Here is a 19,176-nt window from a genome sequence, read left to right as displayed (position 1 = left end):
AATAGAGAATACGGACATATCTACATAGAAATATCGATGTTGTGCATTTAAGTAAAGGGAAATTTGGTCAAACAAAGCCAGATGAACATATATTTGTGGAAGCAAGTTTCTTTATTTTCTGGTCAAAGAAAGTAACTTGTATTAGATAAGAAAAGCCAAGAAAGCAATCCAAAAAAAAACCAAAGTACACTACAACAAAGAAGAACCGAATAGGAAGTCCCAAAAAGAGGCAACCCACCCCAACAACAACAACAACAAAACCAACATCATCGATTGAAAGACACCACCTTTGACAGCAGTTGTTTTTTAATGATTCTAGTGTGTAGTGTTGTCCTAGCATGAGTTCAATTCCAAGCTTCGTGGACGTTTCTTTTACTTTAAAAAATTGTGAAATTTCCTTTTCAATCTTCGTTTTTCTCTTTTTTATTTGTTTTGTTTTGTTTTGATCATTGTTTATATAAGCAGTTAAAACCTCTATAAATTAATAGCTTTGAGATTGAAGATAATTTATTAATTTAGCTAATGTTAAATAATCAATAAATAAATTAATTAATTACTAACTTATTAATCTATATATATATATATTTTTTTTTTTTTTTGTCAAACAATAGATTTTATTAGATTACCCACCTACGAGGTTTGAACCCACACCGTCATGCAATGGCTCAATACATTTCCATCACTGTGGGAAAGGGCCACTTACATAACTTATTAATCTATCAAGGTATCACATATTTTCTTAAATATTATACATTGTATTTAGTTTTTCGTTTTACAAACTAACATTTCTACATATTTATTTACCAAATTAAAATTCATGAATTTTCTTTTTCTTTTCAAAAATAGACTGTACATTATTGAATGTAATACATTATTCTATTTTATTAACATTTAACCACGTAAAAACTCTATTTAATAAGCCAAACCCATAGTAAAATGAAATTATTAATTTATGTATACGAGGGACTTATATGAATTTTTATAGTGCATTATACTATAAATTTAGCGAATTATTAATTTAGCATGTTATTCCCAAGTCAGAACTGATCAACCATTATTTAGCCAAGGTTATAAATTTATTGGATATTAAATTATTGAAATTCTACTGTAAAAGTAATTAAAAATGGTGTGCGAAAACCATTTTGCTTCTACAGGTCTTGTATATGCATATGATAATGAAAGTTATAGGGATGAGTTGAAAAAAAGGCAGAGAAAGTGGGTTAGTGAAGTACAAATTCATATTTGGTTACTGAAACTACTATTAAATGCATTTCTTGAGATGACAAAGGGGTTCCTTACTGATATACGTGCAAATGACATAATACTCTTTTCAACTTATTAAGCTGACAAAATGTTACCTTGATAGGATTTGGACCATAACCGGATCTAAATTATGAAGATCTTAAGAATTTTTATATCTTAATCATTCATCGTGTATCATGCGATCATAAATAATTTGACTTTTTTATTTAAAATTGAACACAAATAGTACCTAACAAAATCTGACCGCACGATATACGATAAACGATTAAGATGTGGAGATCCACAGGATCCCCATAAAATGAATTCGGAATGGATACTCTCCCCCCTTGATAATTACATGAAAACATAATAGTCGTAGCACTTTTTTTTTTTTATTTTATTTTTTATATTCTATATGCACACTTCAAATAAAACAAATGATTAAATTATTTGGATATTTATATATGGGTCTAAAAAATCAACATATTATTGGGTTAAGTATTATCTTTTTTTATTTTATTTTTTATACTCATTTTATAATTTTTTTTAACATTAGCTATATAATTAAAGTCTTCTAATTTCATGCATCTTTTTGTTTGTATTTTTGAGTTTTGAATATTTGAAAATTGGTTTATTTAATCCATCTAATATCTTATAACAAAAAACAAACATACTAACATAAACCCACCTGCAGAATATACAAACTACTTCAAGTAACAAATACATGAATGGATAATATACCTATAGGTGAAATATGAAACCCAACTAAAAAGTACAAAAACATTATACCTACAAACAAAACACATTAAGAGCAACTCCACCTGAGCCTTTAGGTTGGCACCCAGTCCAAAAAAATGGACCGGCATCTTGTTTATTTGCTCCACCCCAACCCTTTAGGCTGGCACCCAGCCCAAGCCAGGCCATAGGCTGGCCCAAAATTGACAGAGGGAAGAGACGGCATATCTGACATCAACGTGACGTCAGATAGCCTTTAATATTTTTTTTGCATCAGGTGCGTAGGAAGCACGTGCAACTGGGCACATGTCGCTGACAACACAACAGAGGCGGCCCTGCTTGTACAGGCGCAATAAACCTTTCTGATGGGAGGCCATATGGCCAGTCCTCGACCGTTGGATTTCCAACAGCTAGATTTCTGGACTGTTAGATTCCCAACGGTCAAAAAGTTTTGAATTTGAAATTGATCTGGATCGTCTGATCCAGAGATCAACGGTTCATATTTTTTTGCCATAAATTTAAAAAAAAAAAAAAAAAAAAGGCACAACGGTCAGAATTATGACCGTTGGCCATGTGTCAAGGTATAGGCTATTGGATTTGAATATTTTTCAAATCCAACGGTCCAGATTAATTACCTAAATTAAAATTGATAAAAAAATTAATAATATTTTTAATGTGCTGGGTGCCAGGGCATTTTTTAGACTTTGTGCCAGCCCATTTTTTAGGGGTGGAGATGCATTTGGCCTATTACTGTTCATTGGGGTCTATCACTGTTTACTGAGTGGATTAAATAGGCTGGATGTTGGCACATTTTTTTAGGGGTGGAGTTGCTCTAATATGTAATACTAGTTGATTATAAAAAAGAATATGTGATATAGATTAATATTAAAATTGAAAATAGAATATATGAATGAGGTTTAAAGGAGGAAGAAGAAGCAGGAAAATAACAAAAAGAAAAAGAAATAAGAAGAAATAATTAAAAAAGATAATTTTTAATTTTCTCTTAAATATTTTGATCCAATTTACCAATAACTTTTGCAGATTCGTTTCAAATTATTATTATTTTTTTTTATGCACGAAATTGCTTTTCAATGAGTTTTTGTTTGGTGCTCATGCATAGGCTACCGCACGGCAAATGTTTTGTTCTGTTTGATCAAATATCAATTAGATTAATATCACTAATATCCCTTTAAAGTTGATTTTTTTTTTCCCACAAAATCCCTTCAGATTTATTAAATTACACTTACAATTTCTGAACTTTCACATTACCCTTTAATAACATATTTACTCCTATAATTAATTACTTCAAATTAAAAAGGTTTACAGATAAAAAAAATTGCATTAAACATTATATAAACGGAAACAAATAAAACATTATATTTTGACTGTTACCTCATTTTAATGGTTTGCCTCAGATGCATAAGGATGTAGAACTTAATGATAGGAGCATATTTAGGCGACTTACTTAGCTTGTTTTCGTGCATTTATGTTGTTAATTCATAGTTGTTTTAGTAGTTTAAGCTATTTTCGTTTGTTTTTAGGTCCTAATGGCAAAGGGAGCAAGAAAGTGCATTTTGAGGCTATTTGGAGCATTTTTGGGCATGGATTGGATAGCTTAACCATGGAGCCAAGAGGATGGACGAAATTGAAGGCCACTTATGCACTTTAGGACATAAAACAAAGGGCCTAACCCAATCAAACAAAGCCTTAGAACCAGAAATTCCCATACACACACCAACACACCCTAGTTGTCATTCCACATGCATTCCCCTTGCATTTCCAACCACTCCATTTCATTATTGCAGCCACCATTCACTCTTTATTCCACATGCATTCATCATCACACACCCTAGCTGCCATTCACATGCATTTACATGCATCACAACCCCAAAACCATCAAGAAATCAACCTTGCCGTGCACTTCACTACAATTCTAGCTTTTCCCTTTGCATTTCCCTTTCATTTCAGCCACATGTATCCTTCAATTCAGCCACACTTCCACATGCATTCATCATCATTCACCCTAGTTGTCCCTCACATGTTTTTCCAACAAAGAATTCAGCCAACACATGCACCCATCACCCAAAACAAGTCCATGTCGTGAGCTTCCCTTGCATTTTCAGCTTTCCTCCTTGCAATTCCACATGCATGTCCAACCTAGCAACACCCCTTTAATCATTCCTAGCTGCAATTCACATGCTCTCCCATCCATTCTCTCCCTATAAAAACCACACACACTTCATTCATTGAGCATTCAATTCCCACGCCTCCATTCACAACACAAACACACACCATCTTCCACAAACACTTCCACTTTGCCGTGGGTTCTCTCCATTTTCTGCACCATTTTCTCCTCCATCTCCATCCATTTCCATAACTCCCCACCCATTCCACACTTCCATCCCTCCAAAACATTATCCTTAGACCTTATGCTACAACGAAGAGGAGGAGAAGAGTGCCTAAACGTTCATACAATTCAAGTTTGAGTTGTTGGAATGTTTAGGTGTTTCTTTTCCTCGATTACAATGTTTAATTTCAATTCTCTTTGTCTTATACGTATGAGGAACTAAACCCCCCCTTGGCTAGGGGGGGATTCGAAATACATGTTTATGCTTGCAATATGATTTGATTACTTCTAATTGCGTTTCATAAGTTGTGGATTCAATTTGTTTAACTATTTGATTGATAACCTATTTATGTATGTTTATTGAGAGTGCACGCTTAATTTTTATGCATGAATATGACGCTAGAATATAAGTAAGTTTCACCTAATAGTTATGAACTTATATTCACAAGTAGTGGAGGTTGCTTATAAACAACCGCGTTAAGTAAATTCTTGGCATAAGTTTCATGCAATTCATAGTAACGAATGCCTTGTCAACACTTATGGTTTTCAAAGAACTTAATGATTCTTGCTTGTATCTCTATTATGCAATTCATGTAGGGAACTTGTGGGGAATGCTTTGGGTTGTCGTATGCAATCATCCAATTCATTAACTTAAGGAAAACTTGATAGTTAATTTAAGCGGACCTAATTAACTCGGGGTGTTGAGCTTCATAATTCATCGAAAGACCAACCGAAAATCATTTTGTATGCAAGTATAACATGTGTGGAGATGAACCCCTTAGCTAGCTTCCCATCCATTCATTTCCGTCAAATTCGTATTTACAATTTGTTTTCTTTACAATCTATCCATTTTAGTTTAAATTCGTCCAAACCTCAATCCCCCCCCCCCCATATTTTGTTTAGTCTTAGTCTTAATCTATCTTATTCTGAGTTTTGCATTCTTTGAGTCTAGTATAGTGTTTTAAACTTGTTTTTACGTTTTTGAGTCAAATCCAAATGATTAACAATCCCTCCTAATCCCCGGTCCAGAACGATCCCTACTTACATACTTACTACAATTGATAAAAAGAGGGTTTAATTTGTGTGCGTATAATTCTCGCATCACTTAACATAACATAAGTCTTAATTTACTGATTAACAGGTGAGAAATCAAGAACAAAGAAGCGTTACGTGCACCTAACAGAAGAGATTTTATAGGCTAACCCCAAGCATTATACCTATGGAGCCCCATCACTTGATGTGCGCCAAGACATGTTGAACCCTGAGGTCCCAAAGCTAAGGCAACAAGCAGCACTGAAAGCCATCAACGAGTGGGGCCAACCCATCTCAAAGATTACCCACCTCATCTTTTGCACAGCTTCCTGCGTTGACATGCCAGGTGCCGACTTCCAATTGGTCAAGCTCCTCGGCCTTAACCAATCCGTCACCAGAACCATGATCTATGAAGCTAGCTGCTATGCTGGTGCGACTATCCTCCGCCTAGCCAAGGACTTCGCAGAGAACAACGAGGGTGCACGTGTCTTTGTGGTGTGTGTTGAGATCACGACAATTTTTTTCCACGGACTCACTGACACCCACCTTGACATACTGGTGGTAGGCCTGGCAATTTCTGACACGACCCGATAACCCGACACGACACGACACGAAATTAACAGGTGTTTGGGTCGACACGATAGCAAATTGGGTCTTATCGGGTAACCCGATAATCACCTGTTAAGATAACGGGTTGGTTCGGGTATACACGTGGGTAACACGATACACGATAAGCAGAATATTATTTTTATAATTTTATAACCCTAAAAAATATTGTAATAATTATATACATTAATTTTACAATTTTATATCCCTAAAAATTATAATAAATATATATATATATATTAAATTAACTATAAAATTTATAATAATTATAATAATTATATATACTATAATAATTATACCCCCAAAATATTAAGTCTATCTATAATAATTATATATATATATATATATATTAAATTTTATAAAAACTATAATAATTATTAATTAATAATTTAATATGCATGATCATGCATTGCATATTTGCATGATTTTGCATCCATTGAAATTTGATGCGTCAGATGTGATTTGTTTCCATTCAAATTTCAATAATCAATTTTTTGCCATTGCCATTTGCCAACTTGCCGCCCTTTTTGAAAAAAAAATGAAGGAAAAATGAAAATGTTAAGAAAAGTTGAAAATAAAAACAAAAAAGTGAGGGAATTAGGGAAAGATGTTGGAGGGAAAAGTGAAAATGATAAGAAAAAGTTGAAAAGGTAACGAAAAAGAGAGGGAAAAATGAAAATTAATAGAAGTGGTGAGAAATTCTTTTTTTTTTAAGTTATTAACTTTTTATCACACACATGACTGTCATGACATATCTCATTATTTTTATAATGACACACGTGACACGTGATGTATGTACTATTCCGTGTACCAGTCAATTATAATTTATACGTACAAAATAAATAGATTTAAATCTACTTAATAAATATATATATATATATATATATATATATATACTAGGCCTGGCAATTTCTGACACGACCCGATAACCCGACACGACACGACACGAAATTAACAGGTGTTTGGGTCGACACGATAACGAATCGGGTCTTATCGGGTAACCCGATAAGCACCTGTTAAGATAACGGGTTGGTTCGGGTATACACGTGGGTAACACGATACACGATAAGCAGAATATTATTTTTATAATTTTATAACCCTAAAAAATATTGTAATAATTATATACATTAATTTTACAATTTTATATCCCTAAAAATTATAATAAATATATATATATATATATATATTAAATTAACTATAAAATTTATAATAATTATAATAATTATATATACTATAATAATTATACCCCCAAAATATTAAGTCTATCTATAATAATTATATATATATATATATTAAATTTTATAAAAAACTATAATAATTATTAATTAATAATTTAATATGCATGATCATGCATTGCATATTTGCATGATTTTGCATCCATTGAAATTTGATGCGTCAGATGTGATTTGTTTCCATTCAAATTTCAATAATCAATTTTTTGCCATTGCCATTTGCCAACTTGCCGCCCTTTTTGAAAAAAAAATGGAGGAAAAATGAAAATGTTAAGAAAAGTTGAAAATAAAACAAAAAAGTGAGGGAATTAGGGAAAGATGTTGGAGGGAAAAGTGAAAATGATAAGAAAAAGTTGAAAAGGTAACGAAAAAGAGAGGGAAAAATGAAAATTAATAGAAGTGGAGAGAAATTTTTTTTTTTTTTTAAGTTATTAACTTTTTATCACACACATGACTGTCATGACATATCTCATTATTTTTATAATGACACACGTGACACGTGATGTATGTACTATTCCGTGTACCAGTCAATTATAATTTATACGTACAAAATAAATAGATTTAAATCTACTTAATAAATACATATATATATACACACACACACGGAACTTGATTGATGGCATACGAATTCTCTAGAACTAATTTCAACGATCCCAACCGTCAAACTTGTTTGTATATGCTTTGAGATCACATCAACAAAAAATCATAAAAAATAAACATTCAGAGATCAAGTAACGGGACAAAACTTTTCAACGGTTATAAACGAAAAATCACGATTTAATGGTTATTTTAACTCTGATTTTGATGATTTTTTATAACTACACTCCTTGACCCTATATGAATACAATGAATGAATTCGATCTTCAATTTAAAATATTTACACAAGTGGATACCACAAAATCTTATGTTATACTTAATGAAAGTATAAATAAACTCTAAGTGTTAGTCAATCTATCGTTTTACGAATTCTTCAAAACTAATTTCAACGATCCAAACCATCAAAATTGTTTGTATATGTTTGGAGATCACATCAGCAAAAAATCACAAAAAAAAAACATTCAGAGATCAAGTAACAGGACAAAACTTTTCAACGGTTATAAATGAAAAATCACGATTTAACGGTTATTTTAACTTTGATTTTGATGATTTTTTATAACTACACTCCTTAACCCTATATGAATACAATGAATGAATTCGATCTTCAATTTAAAATATTTACACAAGTGGATACCACAAAATCTTATGTTATACTTAATGAAAGTATAAATAAACTCTAAGTGTTAGTCAATTTATCGTTTTACGAATTCTCCAAAACTAATTTCAACGATCCAAACCGTCAAAATTGTTTGTATATGCTTGGAGATCACATCAACAAAAAATCACAAAAAAAAAAACATTCAGAGATCAAGTAAAGGGACAAAGCTTTTCAACGGTTATAAACGAAAAATCACGATTTAACGGTTATTTTAACTCCGATTTTGATGATTTTTTATAACTACACTCCTTGACCCTATATGAATATAATGAATGAATTCGATCTTCAATTTAAAATATTTACACAAGTGGATACCACAAAATCTTATGTTATACTTAATGAAAGTATAAATAAACTCTAAGTGTTAGTCAATCTATCGTTTTACGAATTCTCCAAAACTAATTTCAACGATCCAAACCGTCAAAATTGTTTTTATATGCTTGGAGATCAGATCAGCAAAAAATCACAAAAAAAAAACATTCAGAGATCAAGTAACGCGACAAAGCTTTTCAACGGTTATAAACGAAAAATCACGATTTAACGGTTATTTTAACTCCGATTTTGATGATTTTTTATAACTACACTCCTTGACCCTATATGATGCATGCTTTTTTATGATGTAGGATTTTGATAATAATTATGATGGTTCAAGTTCGATTAAAAAAAATGAATTGCAGAAGTATTTGGAGGATAAAAGAATAGATATAAAAGTAGACATAGATGTTCTTTCTTGGTGGAAAATGGAGCGTTTTCATTATCCGATACTTTCTCAGTTAGCACGAGATGTGTTAACGATTCCCATTTCAACTGTTGCATCAGAATATGCATTTAGTATTGGGGGTAGAGTACTAGATCAGTATCGTAGTTCATTATTACCAGAAACAGTTGAAGCTTTGTTGTGCACACGAGATTGGCTATTTGGAAAAGGAGGTAATATATTTTTATATGGTATAGTATTATTATTTTATTTCTTTTCATAATTATTTTGTTTAACTTTTCATAATTGAATGATTTTTAATGTTTGCTTTTTCTATACTTAGTTTATGCGGAATAGAGTTCTGACGTGGAAAATCTTACTGAAAACATCTTCAACATAACTCTTGAAGGCAATAGATCAAGCCAAAGTTCCAATACAATTTTATGATGTTCGATGTAAATTGAAGATTTTGTAAATGGAGGTGTAAACTTTTAAGAAAGACTTACAATCTTAAAAACAAAAACTCTTTATCCTTGCACATTTAATATTTGTAATAGATTAGTAGTGTATGTATTATTTTTTTATTAGGCTTTTATTTTCGAGTGTAGATATAGTACTTGAACGAGAAATGTTTTAATGTTTTCAAGTAATATTTATGTCGCAATGTGTGGTATGTGCAAATTTTAAAAAAATATTTTTTTTTCTTAACGGGTGTGACACGACACGACCCGTTAAGATAACAGTTGTTACATGAAAACGACACGAACACGACAGACACGACCCGTTTGCCAGGCCTAACTGGTGGGCCATGTTTTTTTTGCTGACGGAGCATCTGATGTGATAGTTGGGGTTAATCCAGAGCCTGAAATTGAGAGGCCACTGTTTGAAATCGTGGCATGCAGGTAAACGATCATACCTAACTTAGAGCATGGTGTGGTGGCCCACATTTGTGAAATGGGATTTGAGTATTATTTATCAGGAGAAGTCCCTAAATTTGTTGGTGGAAATGTTGTGGATTTTCTAACTAAAACTTTTGAAAAGGTTGATGGGAAGAAGAAGGACTAGAACTTCTTGTTGTTTATAGCGTGCACCCTGGTGGGCCCGCCATTGTAGATTAAGTGGAGGAGCAATTGGGTTTGAAGGAAGGGAAGCTTAGGGCAACAAGGCATGTGTTGAGTGAGTATGGCAACATGGGAGCTCCATCTGTGCACTTTATCTTGGATGAGATGAGAAACAAATCGATCGAGGAAGGCAAAGCTACAACTGGTGAAGGTTTGGAATGGGGTGTCGTGATTGAAATCAGACTAGGACTCACTGTTGAGAAAGTCGTGCTACGTAGTGAATCTATTGCATGCGAAAAACTTGCATGAAACAACGAGTACATTGGTTATGCATCTCACGTGTTGCGAGAGAATACAACATACCCGCCCATGCTGTAGCTAAGTTTTCCTTCTGGTCGGATAATCATTTCACGATCACAATTATTATGATTAGTTCCGTTCACATACATAAGAATAAGTCTCTTTGGATTAGAGGGTCCAAATGTACTGCTAGATCCATAGGCTTTAGTTTTTCATTTAATTAATAAGATTGTGTACTTTGTATTTGGTTTGGAGTAGCCGCAAATATGCATGCATTATTGTAAGATTTTGAGACATTAACAAAAGAAATTAAAGCATCTTCTTTGTTACAAGATCCAAGATCCCGAATCATGAGAAGAATAATAATGCACTATGTTGATGCACAAAATCAGTAGGGACTTTGGTACAACAGAAAGTGTTAAGTTTATGACCTTCGTTAGGTTGCTCTGGTCATTAGTGTGGATAAGTATGTAAATGAATAGAGACAGGGAAGCAATCAACACAAGATGTACGTGGTTCACCTAGATTGGCTACGTCCACGGAGTAGAGGAGTTCTCATTAGTTGTGAAGGGTTTACACAAATACATAGGTTCAAGCTCTCTTTTAGTGAGTTCTAGTGAATAGTTTGGTACAAATGACATTAGGGATTATTGTGGGGAGAATGATCTCCTTTTATAGAAGAGAGTTTCTAGCTTTGTTCTGACATTGACATGTGTCGTGTTGTGATTGGCCTCTGATATTGACACGTGTCGCACTGTGATTGGCTTCTGATATCGACATATGTCGTGTTGTGATTAGCCTCCTAGTTGGAGGAAAAGTCTTGTGGGTCATTGACGGTATGTTGTTGACCGGTGCTTAGTAATTTCGGGATTGGTCAAGTATGGTATAAACACACTAATATGGAGTAAAATGGTTGATAGGTCCCAAGGCTTTGTCTTATTAAGCTAAGAAAACTGGAATCTATACTAATTAAAATAATTAGTTGGTCCCCAGAGCATTATAGTGACAGAAAACAACGGTTTACAATATGACTCTGAAGCGCCTACTGCCTCAATGAGGGAGGGTCAAACATAGAAAAGATTGGTAGGCTATGAAGGGGATTTTTCAGTGTACCAAAATGATGGACCGGTATACAACGTATGATGATATAAGTAGAGGATGAAAAAAAAAAAAAAAAACTCTCTTTCAACTGTATTATGAAGAAAGTTGAGGTTCCACCATAAAATCAATTGACAATATGGGGAGTAGCTAATCTCTTATAAGCCTATACAAGGTCCTTCCACCCATCAATGTAGGACTCATTCTCAACAAACCCCTTACGTGTGATGAATTTTTAAGTCTAACACGTGTACAACATAACAGGGTGATGTGGAGCGCATGTGGCCATTTGGCATCACACATGGGACAACTAGCTCTAATACCATGAAGAAAGTTGAGGTTCCACCATAAAACCAATTGGCAATATAGGGAGTAGCTCAACCTCTTATAAGCTCATGCAAGGTCCTTCCTCCCATCAATGTAGGACTTATTATCAACATATTATAACACGTACTACATAATGTATCAATTCATGTTCCAAAAATCTTTGAAATTTTCTCACTAGGAAAGGGTCTAGTTTGGCTTTAAGAGATACTTTATTGATAACAAAAAAAAAAAAAAAGAATAATACTAGGTAGATCATCTATTGATACTAAATTTACAGACCATGTGATGTTTCACCAATAAAAAATAAACACGATTAACCAACACTTAAGTAATAATCTAATCATCAACAATTACGTCTTATAATTTACAAAATATTGTTTAAATAGCTGATATCCACAACTTTACCCTAAAAAAACATCTGAAAACGATGACATCAATCTTGCTTAGGCATTTCGTTTTCGGGGGTGAAAAATATACTTTATTAGCAAATAATGAGGTTTGTTTCTGTAGTTTATGTGAAATCTCATTTTAATATCTTGGGAGTTCATGTAAGGGGGGAATCTATGCATATATAACGCACAATTTATGTGGCAGATCTTTTATTTGAGATTGATATAAACTAAGAGGAGAGAGAGAACGAGAAAAGAAAAGGAAAAATCATAATCACTCATCAACAATAAGAAACAATTTGCAGCTGATGAGGTTAATCCATCAAAAGCATTGGCCATGTTAACTCTGAAATCTGAATATTTGCCAATTTCAATTTAGTCCAGTCCAGTTCGTTAGTCTGCTTGCCTGACGGAGTTTAATATTTATTAGTATTTCTTATTAGCGTTTCCTTCGGAGTTTACTATTTATTTAAACAGTACTTTATATTAGTTTGTTGTTATCGATTAAAAAAAAATTGAAAATATGACTTTAGCCTCTAAAGTTGAATTTTCTCTATATAAAACCCGACATAAGTTTTTTACTCTAATAAAACTCATTGATTAGATTCCACATTAGCATATTCATTAATTATATTAGACTTTACACGTTTAAAAAAAAAGATGATGCCTAAAATACCCCTATTTCAATGTTTGATGCACACAATTAATTCTATACGGATTGTAAGGAAGATTTAATGATTTTACAAAAATAAAAAAATAATAAATTTGTTGCCTAATATATAATAACAATAAAACATGCCTAATATATGTAATAATACAATTTACTCAATCAAATTATGTTTTACAAATAAATGTAGGTAAATTATTTCACAAACATACATGTATATAACAAAAAAAAACATGTCTAATATCGTAAAAATTCATGCGAAATAATTTACCTACAAAAAAATGTTATTTGATTAAGTGCACCTACTATTCAAATTTTAAACTGTCATATACTTAAAAAAAGCAAAATAATTTACCTACATAATAAAGCAAACTTTATAGATGCAAAGTAATGTACCTACATAGAAAATAATATTTTTTTAATTCAATACTACTTTACCTATTATTTATTTATACATATAATAATAAAATGTGCCCAATATATGATACATACAGAATAAAATACCTACATAATGAAGAATGTTATTTGATTCAAAATTAATTTACTTACAAAATAAAGAAATTTTATTTGATTCAAAATTAATTTACCTATTATTTGTACATATATCTTATAATAATAAATTATGCCAAATATATGTAATAATACATGGAAAATATATTACCTACTAAATAAAAGAATGTTATTTGATTCAACATTAATTTACCTACAAAATATATATTAGTTGCTCATCATAATTTATATATATATATATATATATATATTGAGCTTATGGTAGTACTATACATTCGAACGTGTATATATATGTTAGGGTAATAGTATGTGTAATAACTATTTGTTCATTGTAATTAAGGTGAGTAATTACATTTATTGAGTTATTTTGAATATTGTGGTACAAGTTGTAAATATCTTGTAATAATAGGTCAATTATTTTTCTACTTGGTAGTCATTTTCAAATTTGGATTTTATTTGAAAGTTTATTACTAAGTAGGTTTTTCTCTAAAAAATAAAAATTGCAAAGGTGTATATATAAAGAACTCTAAAAAAAAAAACCTTTCCTTTTCCCTCTCTTTTTCGGAGGCAAGGGTTTTTATTGTTTTCTAGGTTTTTCGTACTCTTACAAGTCCACAGGACTGGCTGGCTGCCCACTTACCACGATTTTAATATTTCGTGGTCATCGCATTTTCATATACGGCAAAAAAGTCAGATACATGCCAACAGACCGAAACTACCAAAATATAATAAAATAAAAACAGTTATTATTAGCAGAAGAAAGTGACTGGAAGTTTCAACTCGTAAGAAAAAGTGTGTACATTACTTATCTTAAAGCGCCGGGCACCCACGCTTTGACACAAATTGAAGTCATGTTTTCAAACGGTAGATTGTCCAAGGTGCATGCAGGCACTCGAGTAACCATATTTTTCTACGTCTATCATTTCACCCTTTTTATCGTTTGATTCCCCTAACTTTTGGATTTAAGTCCTTTTGTTACCATATATATTATGGGGTTTTTCGGAGACATATTTTTTATGCATATTTTGACACAAGTTTTTTGGGAGGCTTACTTTGTAATTTATTTTAATGATCCAACCGTTTATCTTTTATATCTTCCCTAAAATATCATCTCTACAAAAAATCACTCACATCTAAAGTCATATGACCGTTCGACAATACCTTATCATTTTTTCACAAAATTTATTCAAATTTTTTAATTTATGTTTCTTGAAGTTCTAATTTACTTTCATATTACTCTCTAACGTATTTACCCCTATAATTAATTACTTAAAGTTCAAAAACTTTATAGATTAAAAAATTGCATTAAACATTATAAAAACATTATGTCAAAAATATGAGGTATCAAAAAGTTCACGAAGAGTCTCGCTTTTGAGAAAGTCTCATTAACATTTCTCTCCCTTAAATTCCAGCAGCCATCCCCATAAAATATTGAAACCACTATCCTTCTAATATTCCACAAAAAAAACCCCTGTGGATCGTCTTCCTTCCTTACAAGCAGCCATCCCCATAAAATATGGAAGCCACTAACCTTGAAAGATTCCACAACTAACGATCTGATTGCTATATAAGATCGGAGTAGTGGCTTTCATTTTACTGCAACCTTTGAACTCCCCCTCTCTTTCAAGGTTTAACAAATCCCAATTCCATCTGCTATATCTTTAATGGCGCCTTTGGTTAAGGATCAAGTAGAGCCTCAACATGCCAAAATCCTAGCCATTGGCACTGCAAATCCACCAAATGTCTACTACCAAGAGGACTATCCTGATTTCTTGTTTCGAGTCACCAAAAACGAACACAGAACGGATTTAAGAGAGAAGTTCGATCGCATATGTAAGTGTACAATACATGCATGATATCCATGATACCACATATTTTTATATTGTAACAAAAACATATAATGGATGAAATTATCTTACAATCTGTAAGGTTTTTGACGTCTCTATGGAATACCAATTGATCTTAGGTTGTATACTCTGATTCTATCTTGTTATGAGGTTAAAGTGAATAACATCCCGATACCAACGGGTGTGTTCATGTCAAAATAAATGATGTTAATTTATATTATGAGGATACTTTCCTACTATGTCATGCTGAGAGAAACTTACAAATAACATTGTACTTTGATCAAGAATCTCATTTTAGTGGTTTAAGGATATAGAACCTAATCTAACAAAAATCTAAATTTACTATTGAATAGGTGAAAAATCAAGAACAAGGAAACGTTACTTGTACCTAACAGAAGAGATTCTAAAGGCTAACCCAAGCATATATACCTATGGAGCTCCATCACTTGATGTGCGCCAAGACATGTTGAACCCTGAGGTCCCAAAGCTAGGGCAACAAGCAGCACTGAAAGCCATCAAAGAGTGGGGCCAACCTATCTCAAAGATCACCCACCTCATCTTTTGCACAGCTTCTTGCGTTGACATGCCAGGTGCCGACTTCCAATTGGTCAAGCTTCTCGGCCTTAACCCATCCGTCACCAGAACCATGATCTACGAAGCTGGTTGCTATGCTGGTGCAACTGTCCTCCGCCTGGCCAAGGACTTCGCAGAGAACAATAAGGGTGCACGCGTCCTTGTGGTGTGCGCAGAGATCACGACCGTGTTTTTCCACGGACTCACTGACACCCACCTAGACATACTAGTGGGCCAAGCACTTTTTGCTGATGGAGCATCTGCTGTGATTGTTGGGGCCAATCCAGAGCCTGAAATTGAGAGTCCACTGTTTGAAATCGTGGCATGCAGACAGACGATCATACCTAATTCAGAGCATGGTGTCGTGGCCAACATTCGTGAAATGGGGTTTAATTATTATTTATCAGGAGAAGTCCCCAAATTTGTTGGTGGAAATGTTGTGGATATTCTGACTAAAACTTTCGAAAAAGTTGACGGAAAGAATAAGGATTGGAACTCCTTGTTTTTTAGTGTGCACCCTGGTGGGCCTGCTATTGTAGACCAGGTGGAGGAGCAATTGGGTTTGAAGGAAGGGAAACTTAGGGCAACAAGGCATGTGTTGAGTGAGTATGGCAACATGGGAGCTCCATCTGTCCATTTTATTTTGGATGAGATGAGAAAGAAGTCGATTGAGGAAGGCAAAACTACAACTGGTGAAGGTTTGGAATGGGGTGTCGTAATTGGAATCGGACCAGGACTTACAGTCGAGACAGCTGTGTTGCGTAGTGAATCTATTACATGCTAAATACTTGCATAAAATGATTCATACATTGGTTATGCATTTCACGTGATACGAGCGAGTACTGGATAACCGGTGTATACACACCCCTGCTGCAGCTGAGTTTTCTACCTAGTCAAATAATCATTTCACGATCACAGTTTTTGTGATTATTTTTCGTTTCACATATATAAGAATAAAAGTCTTTGGATTGGAGGGTCCACATATGTACGGCTAGTCCATTTGACTTTGGTTTTTCATTTAATTAATAAGATTGTGCACGTTATATTTAGTTTGGAGTGCCTGCTAATTATGCATGCGTTATTGTAAGATTTTGAGACATTAACAAAAGAATATTAAAGTTTCGTCAAAAAAAAAAAAAACAGTAGAATATTAAAGCAGCTTTTTGTTGCAAGCTCTAATTAAGCTCTGGGATCATGAGAAGAATCGCAAGGGTTTGTCTTAATAATAAGCTGAGAAAACTGGACTCTGTATTAATTAATTAATTAGCTGGTCCCAAGATTATTATAGTAACAGAAAACAAAGGTTTACTATCTGGTTCTGATGCATTTGTTGACTCAATTAATTAAGGAGGGTCAAACATGGATTATATTTGGTTGGCTAAGAAGAAGAAATATTCAATATACTCAAAACTTGGATTGGTACTCAAGGTAGGTGTGATAATATAAGTAGAGGAATACTTTGAAAAAAAAAAACAAATTTATGGTTATTTTTTGACAATAGGAATTAAGCGTAACTAATCAATATTTAAGTAATAATGTAATCATCAACAATTATATCATATAATTTATAAAATGTTATTTAAATAGTGGATCTCGTAGCTTTACCCTAAAGAAAACCATCTCAAAAGGATCACATCAATCTTGCCTGAGCCTTTTGTTTTTCGGGTGGTAAAAAATATACATTATTAGCAAAGAACTTGGTTTGTTTTTTTGTAGTTTAGGTGAAGTCTCGTTCTAATATATTGGGAGTTCTCTATGTAAGGGGCAAAACTGATGCATATAATGCACAATTTTTTGTGGCATATTTTTTATTTGTGATTGGTATAAACTAAGAGATGAGAGAGAAAAAGAAAAGTAAAGAAAAAAAAAATCATAACACTAAACGATAATAAGAAACAACTTGCAGTTGTTAGGACTAAGACACCGAAAGTATTGGCCATATTTACTCAGTATGCTGGTTGACAAGATTTGTATCCGCATATGTTTGTGGACAAACTCAAGTCATATAACGTCAAAAGTTTGATAAGGAGTGTTGAGATTTTAAGGTATTTTTAGTATTTTGCTTATTAGGGTTTGTTTGAGAGTTTACTATTTAATTAAACAATGCTTTGTATTAGTTTATTATTATCAATTAATGAAGGGGTAATGCTAGGAAGACTAAATTTACAAACTAAATGATGTGTCACCAATAAGATTAAGCACGTTTATCAACGTTTAAGTAATGAACCAATCATTTACTTCCATGTCTTTTAGTTTTCAAAATATTTTCTATAAATTTAATCTTTATAGCGTTATTCTTAATGAAGTGCCTTTTTCGTTTAGTATTCAACTCTTTTCTCTTTGTAAAAAAAATTAAATTAAAAAAATTAAAAATTAAAAAAATGTTTTCCCTGTCTCTTTTCGGCGGCCAGGGTTTTTTGTTTTCTAGTTTTTCGTTCTCTTAACCATGATTTTAATATTCTGTTGTCATAAATAGTAATGTACACCAATAATGCAAATTGAACATTTTAAAATATGCACATTAATTTATGATACTGCTTGGAACTATATATATATGCACATATAAATTGTAAAAAAAAAATAATGAAAAACTAGATTTTAATTCTTAAATAAGATGAAGTTTAGAAAAATATATTATATAAGATTAAAATTTGATTTTAGTTTCTAAACTCTATTTAATGTCAGCATACGTATTCAATTTCTCTCTTTTTTATTTATATTTTATGGTGTTCATAAATTAAATTTTATGAAAATATTATAAATTTTAATCTCATTATGGTAAGTATCTTATATAAAAAAATATTTTCGTAGAGATTTTTCGGTACACTTATGTTTTTGCGTATTTTCTTATGTGCCACTAATTTATTACAATATATTTAAGTACAAACATTTTGGTACACTAGATTAGTATAGGTATGGACATTTCGGTATACTAGTTTAGTATAATATATTTAGGTACCGACATTTCAGTACACTAGTTTAATATCATATATTTAGGTACGGAATTTTCGGTACAATTATGCTTTTACATATTTTCTTATGTGCCACTAATTTACTACAATATATTTAGGTATGGCTATTTCGGTACACTAATTTAGTCAAATATATTATGATATAGACGTTTAGGTACACTATTGGATATAAAAAATTCACCGCTAATCTGCTTGTAAAGACTGAGTGTATAATTATTTATAGTTTGGCGCTTTGTATAGTTTTGGAGATGCTCTTCAAAAGGAATTAACTTCAGAGTGCGAGGTA

General features: G+C 32.4%; 1 protein-coding gene and 1 pseudogene across 1 annotated transcript; both read left to right on the top strand.

Annotated features, from left to right (window-relative positions):
• The first annotated feature begins 5,384 nt into the window (after window positions 1-5,384).
• On the top strand, window positions 5,385-10,571 carry LOC125476750 (annotated as a pseudogene).
• A 4,392-nt stretch (window positions 10,572-14,963) lies between these two features.
• LOC103946758 (4-hydroxycoumarin synthase 1-like) lies at window positions 14,964-16,967 on the top strand. The gene is made up of 2 exons (XM_009357546.3): window positions 14,964-15,331; window positions 15,699-16,967. Exons 1-2 carry the CDS (start codon window positions 15,163-15,165, stop codon window positions 16,700-16,702), a joined length of 1,173 nt encoding a protein of 390 aa, XP_009355821.2. The 5' UTR covers window positions 14,964-15,162; the 3' UTR covers window positions 16,703-16,967.
• Window positions 16,968-19,176: the final 2,209 nt, after the last annotated feature.

Source organism: the organism of the source record quoted next, unplaced genomic scaffold, assembly GCF_019419815.1.
Source record: "Pyrus x bretschneideri cultivar Hongxiangsu unplaced genomic scaffold, Pyrus_bretschneideri_v1 Contig1, whole genome shotgun sequence".
NCBI lineage: Eukaryota > Viridiplantae > Streptophyta > Magnoliopsida > Rosales > Rosaceae > Pyrus > Pyrus x bretschneideri.
Note: the sequence above shows the minus strand (reverse complement) of the source record. Positions and strands in the feature narration are given on the sequence as shown.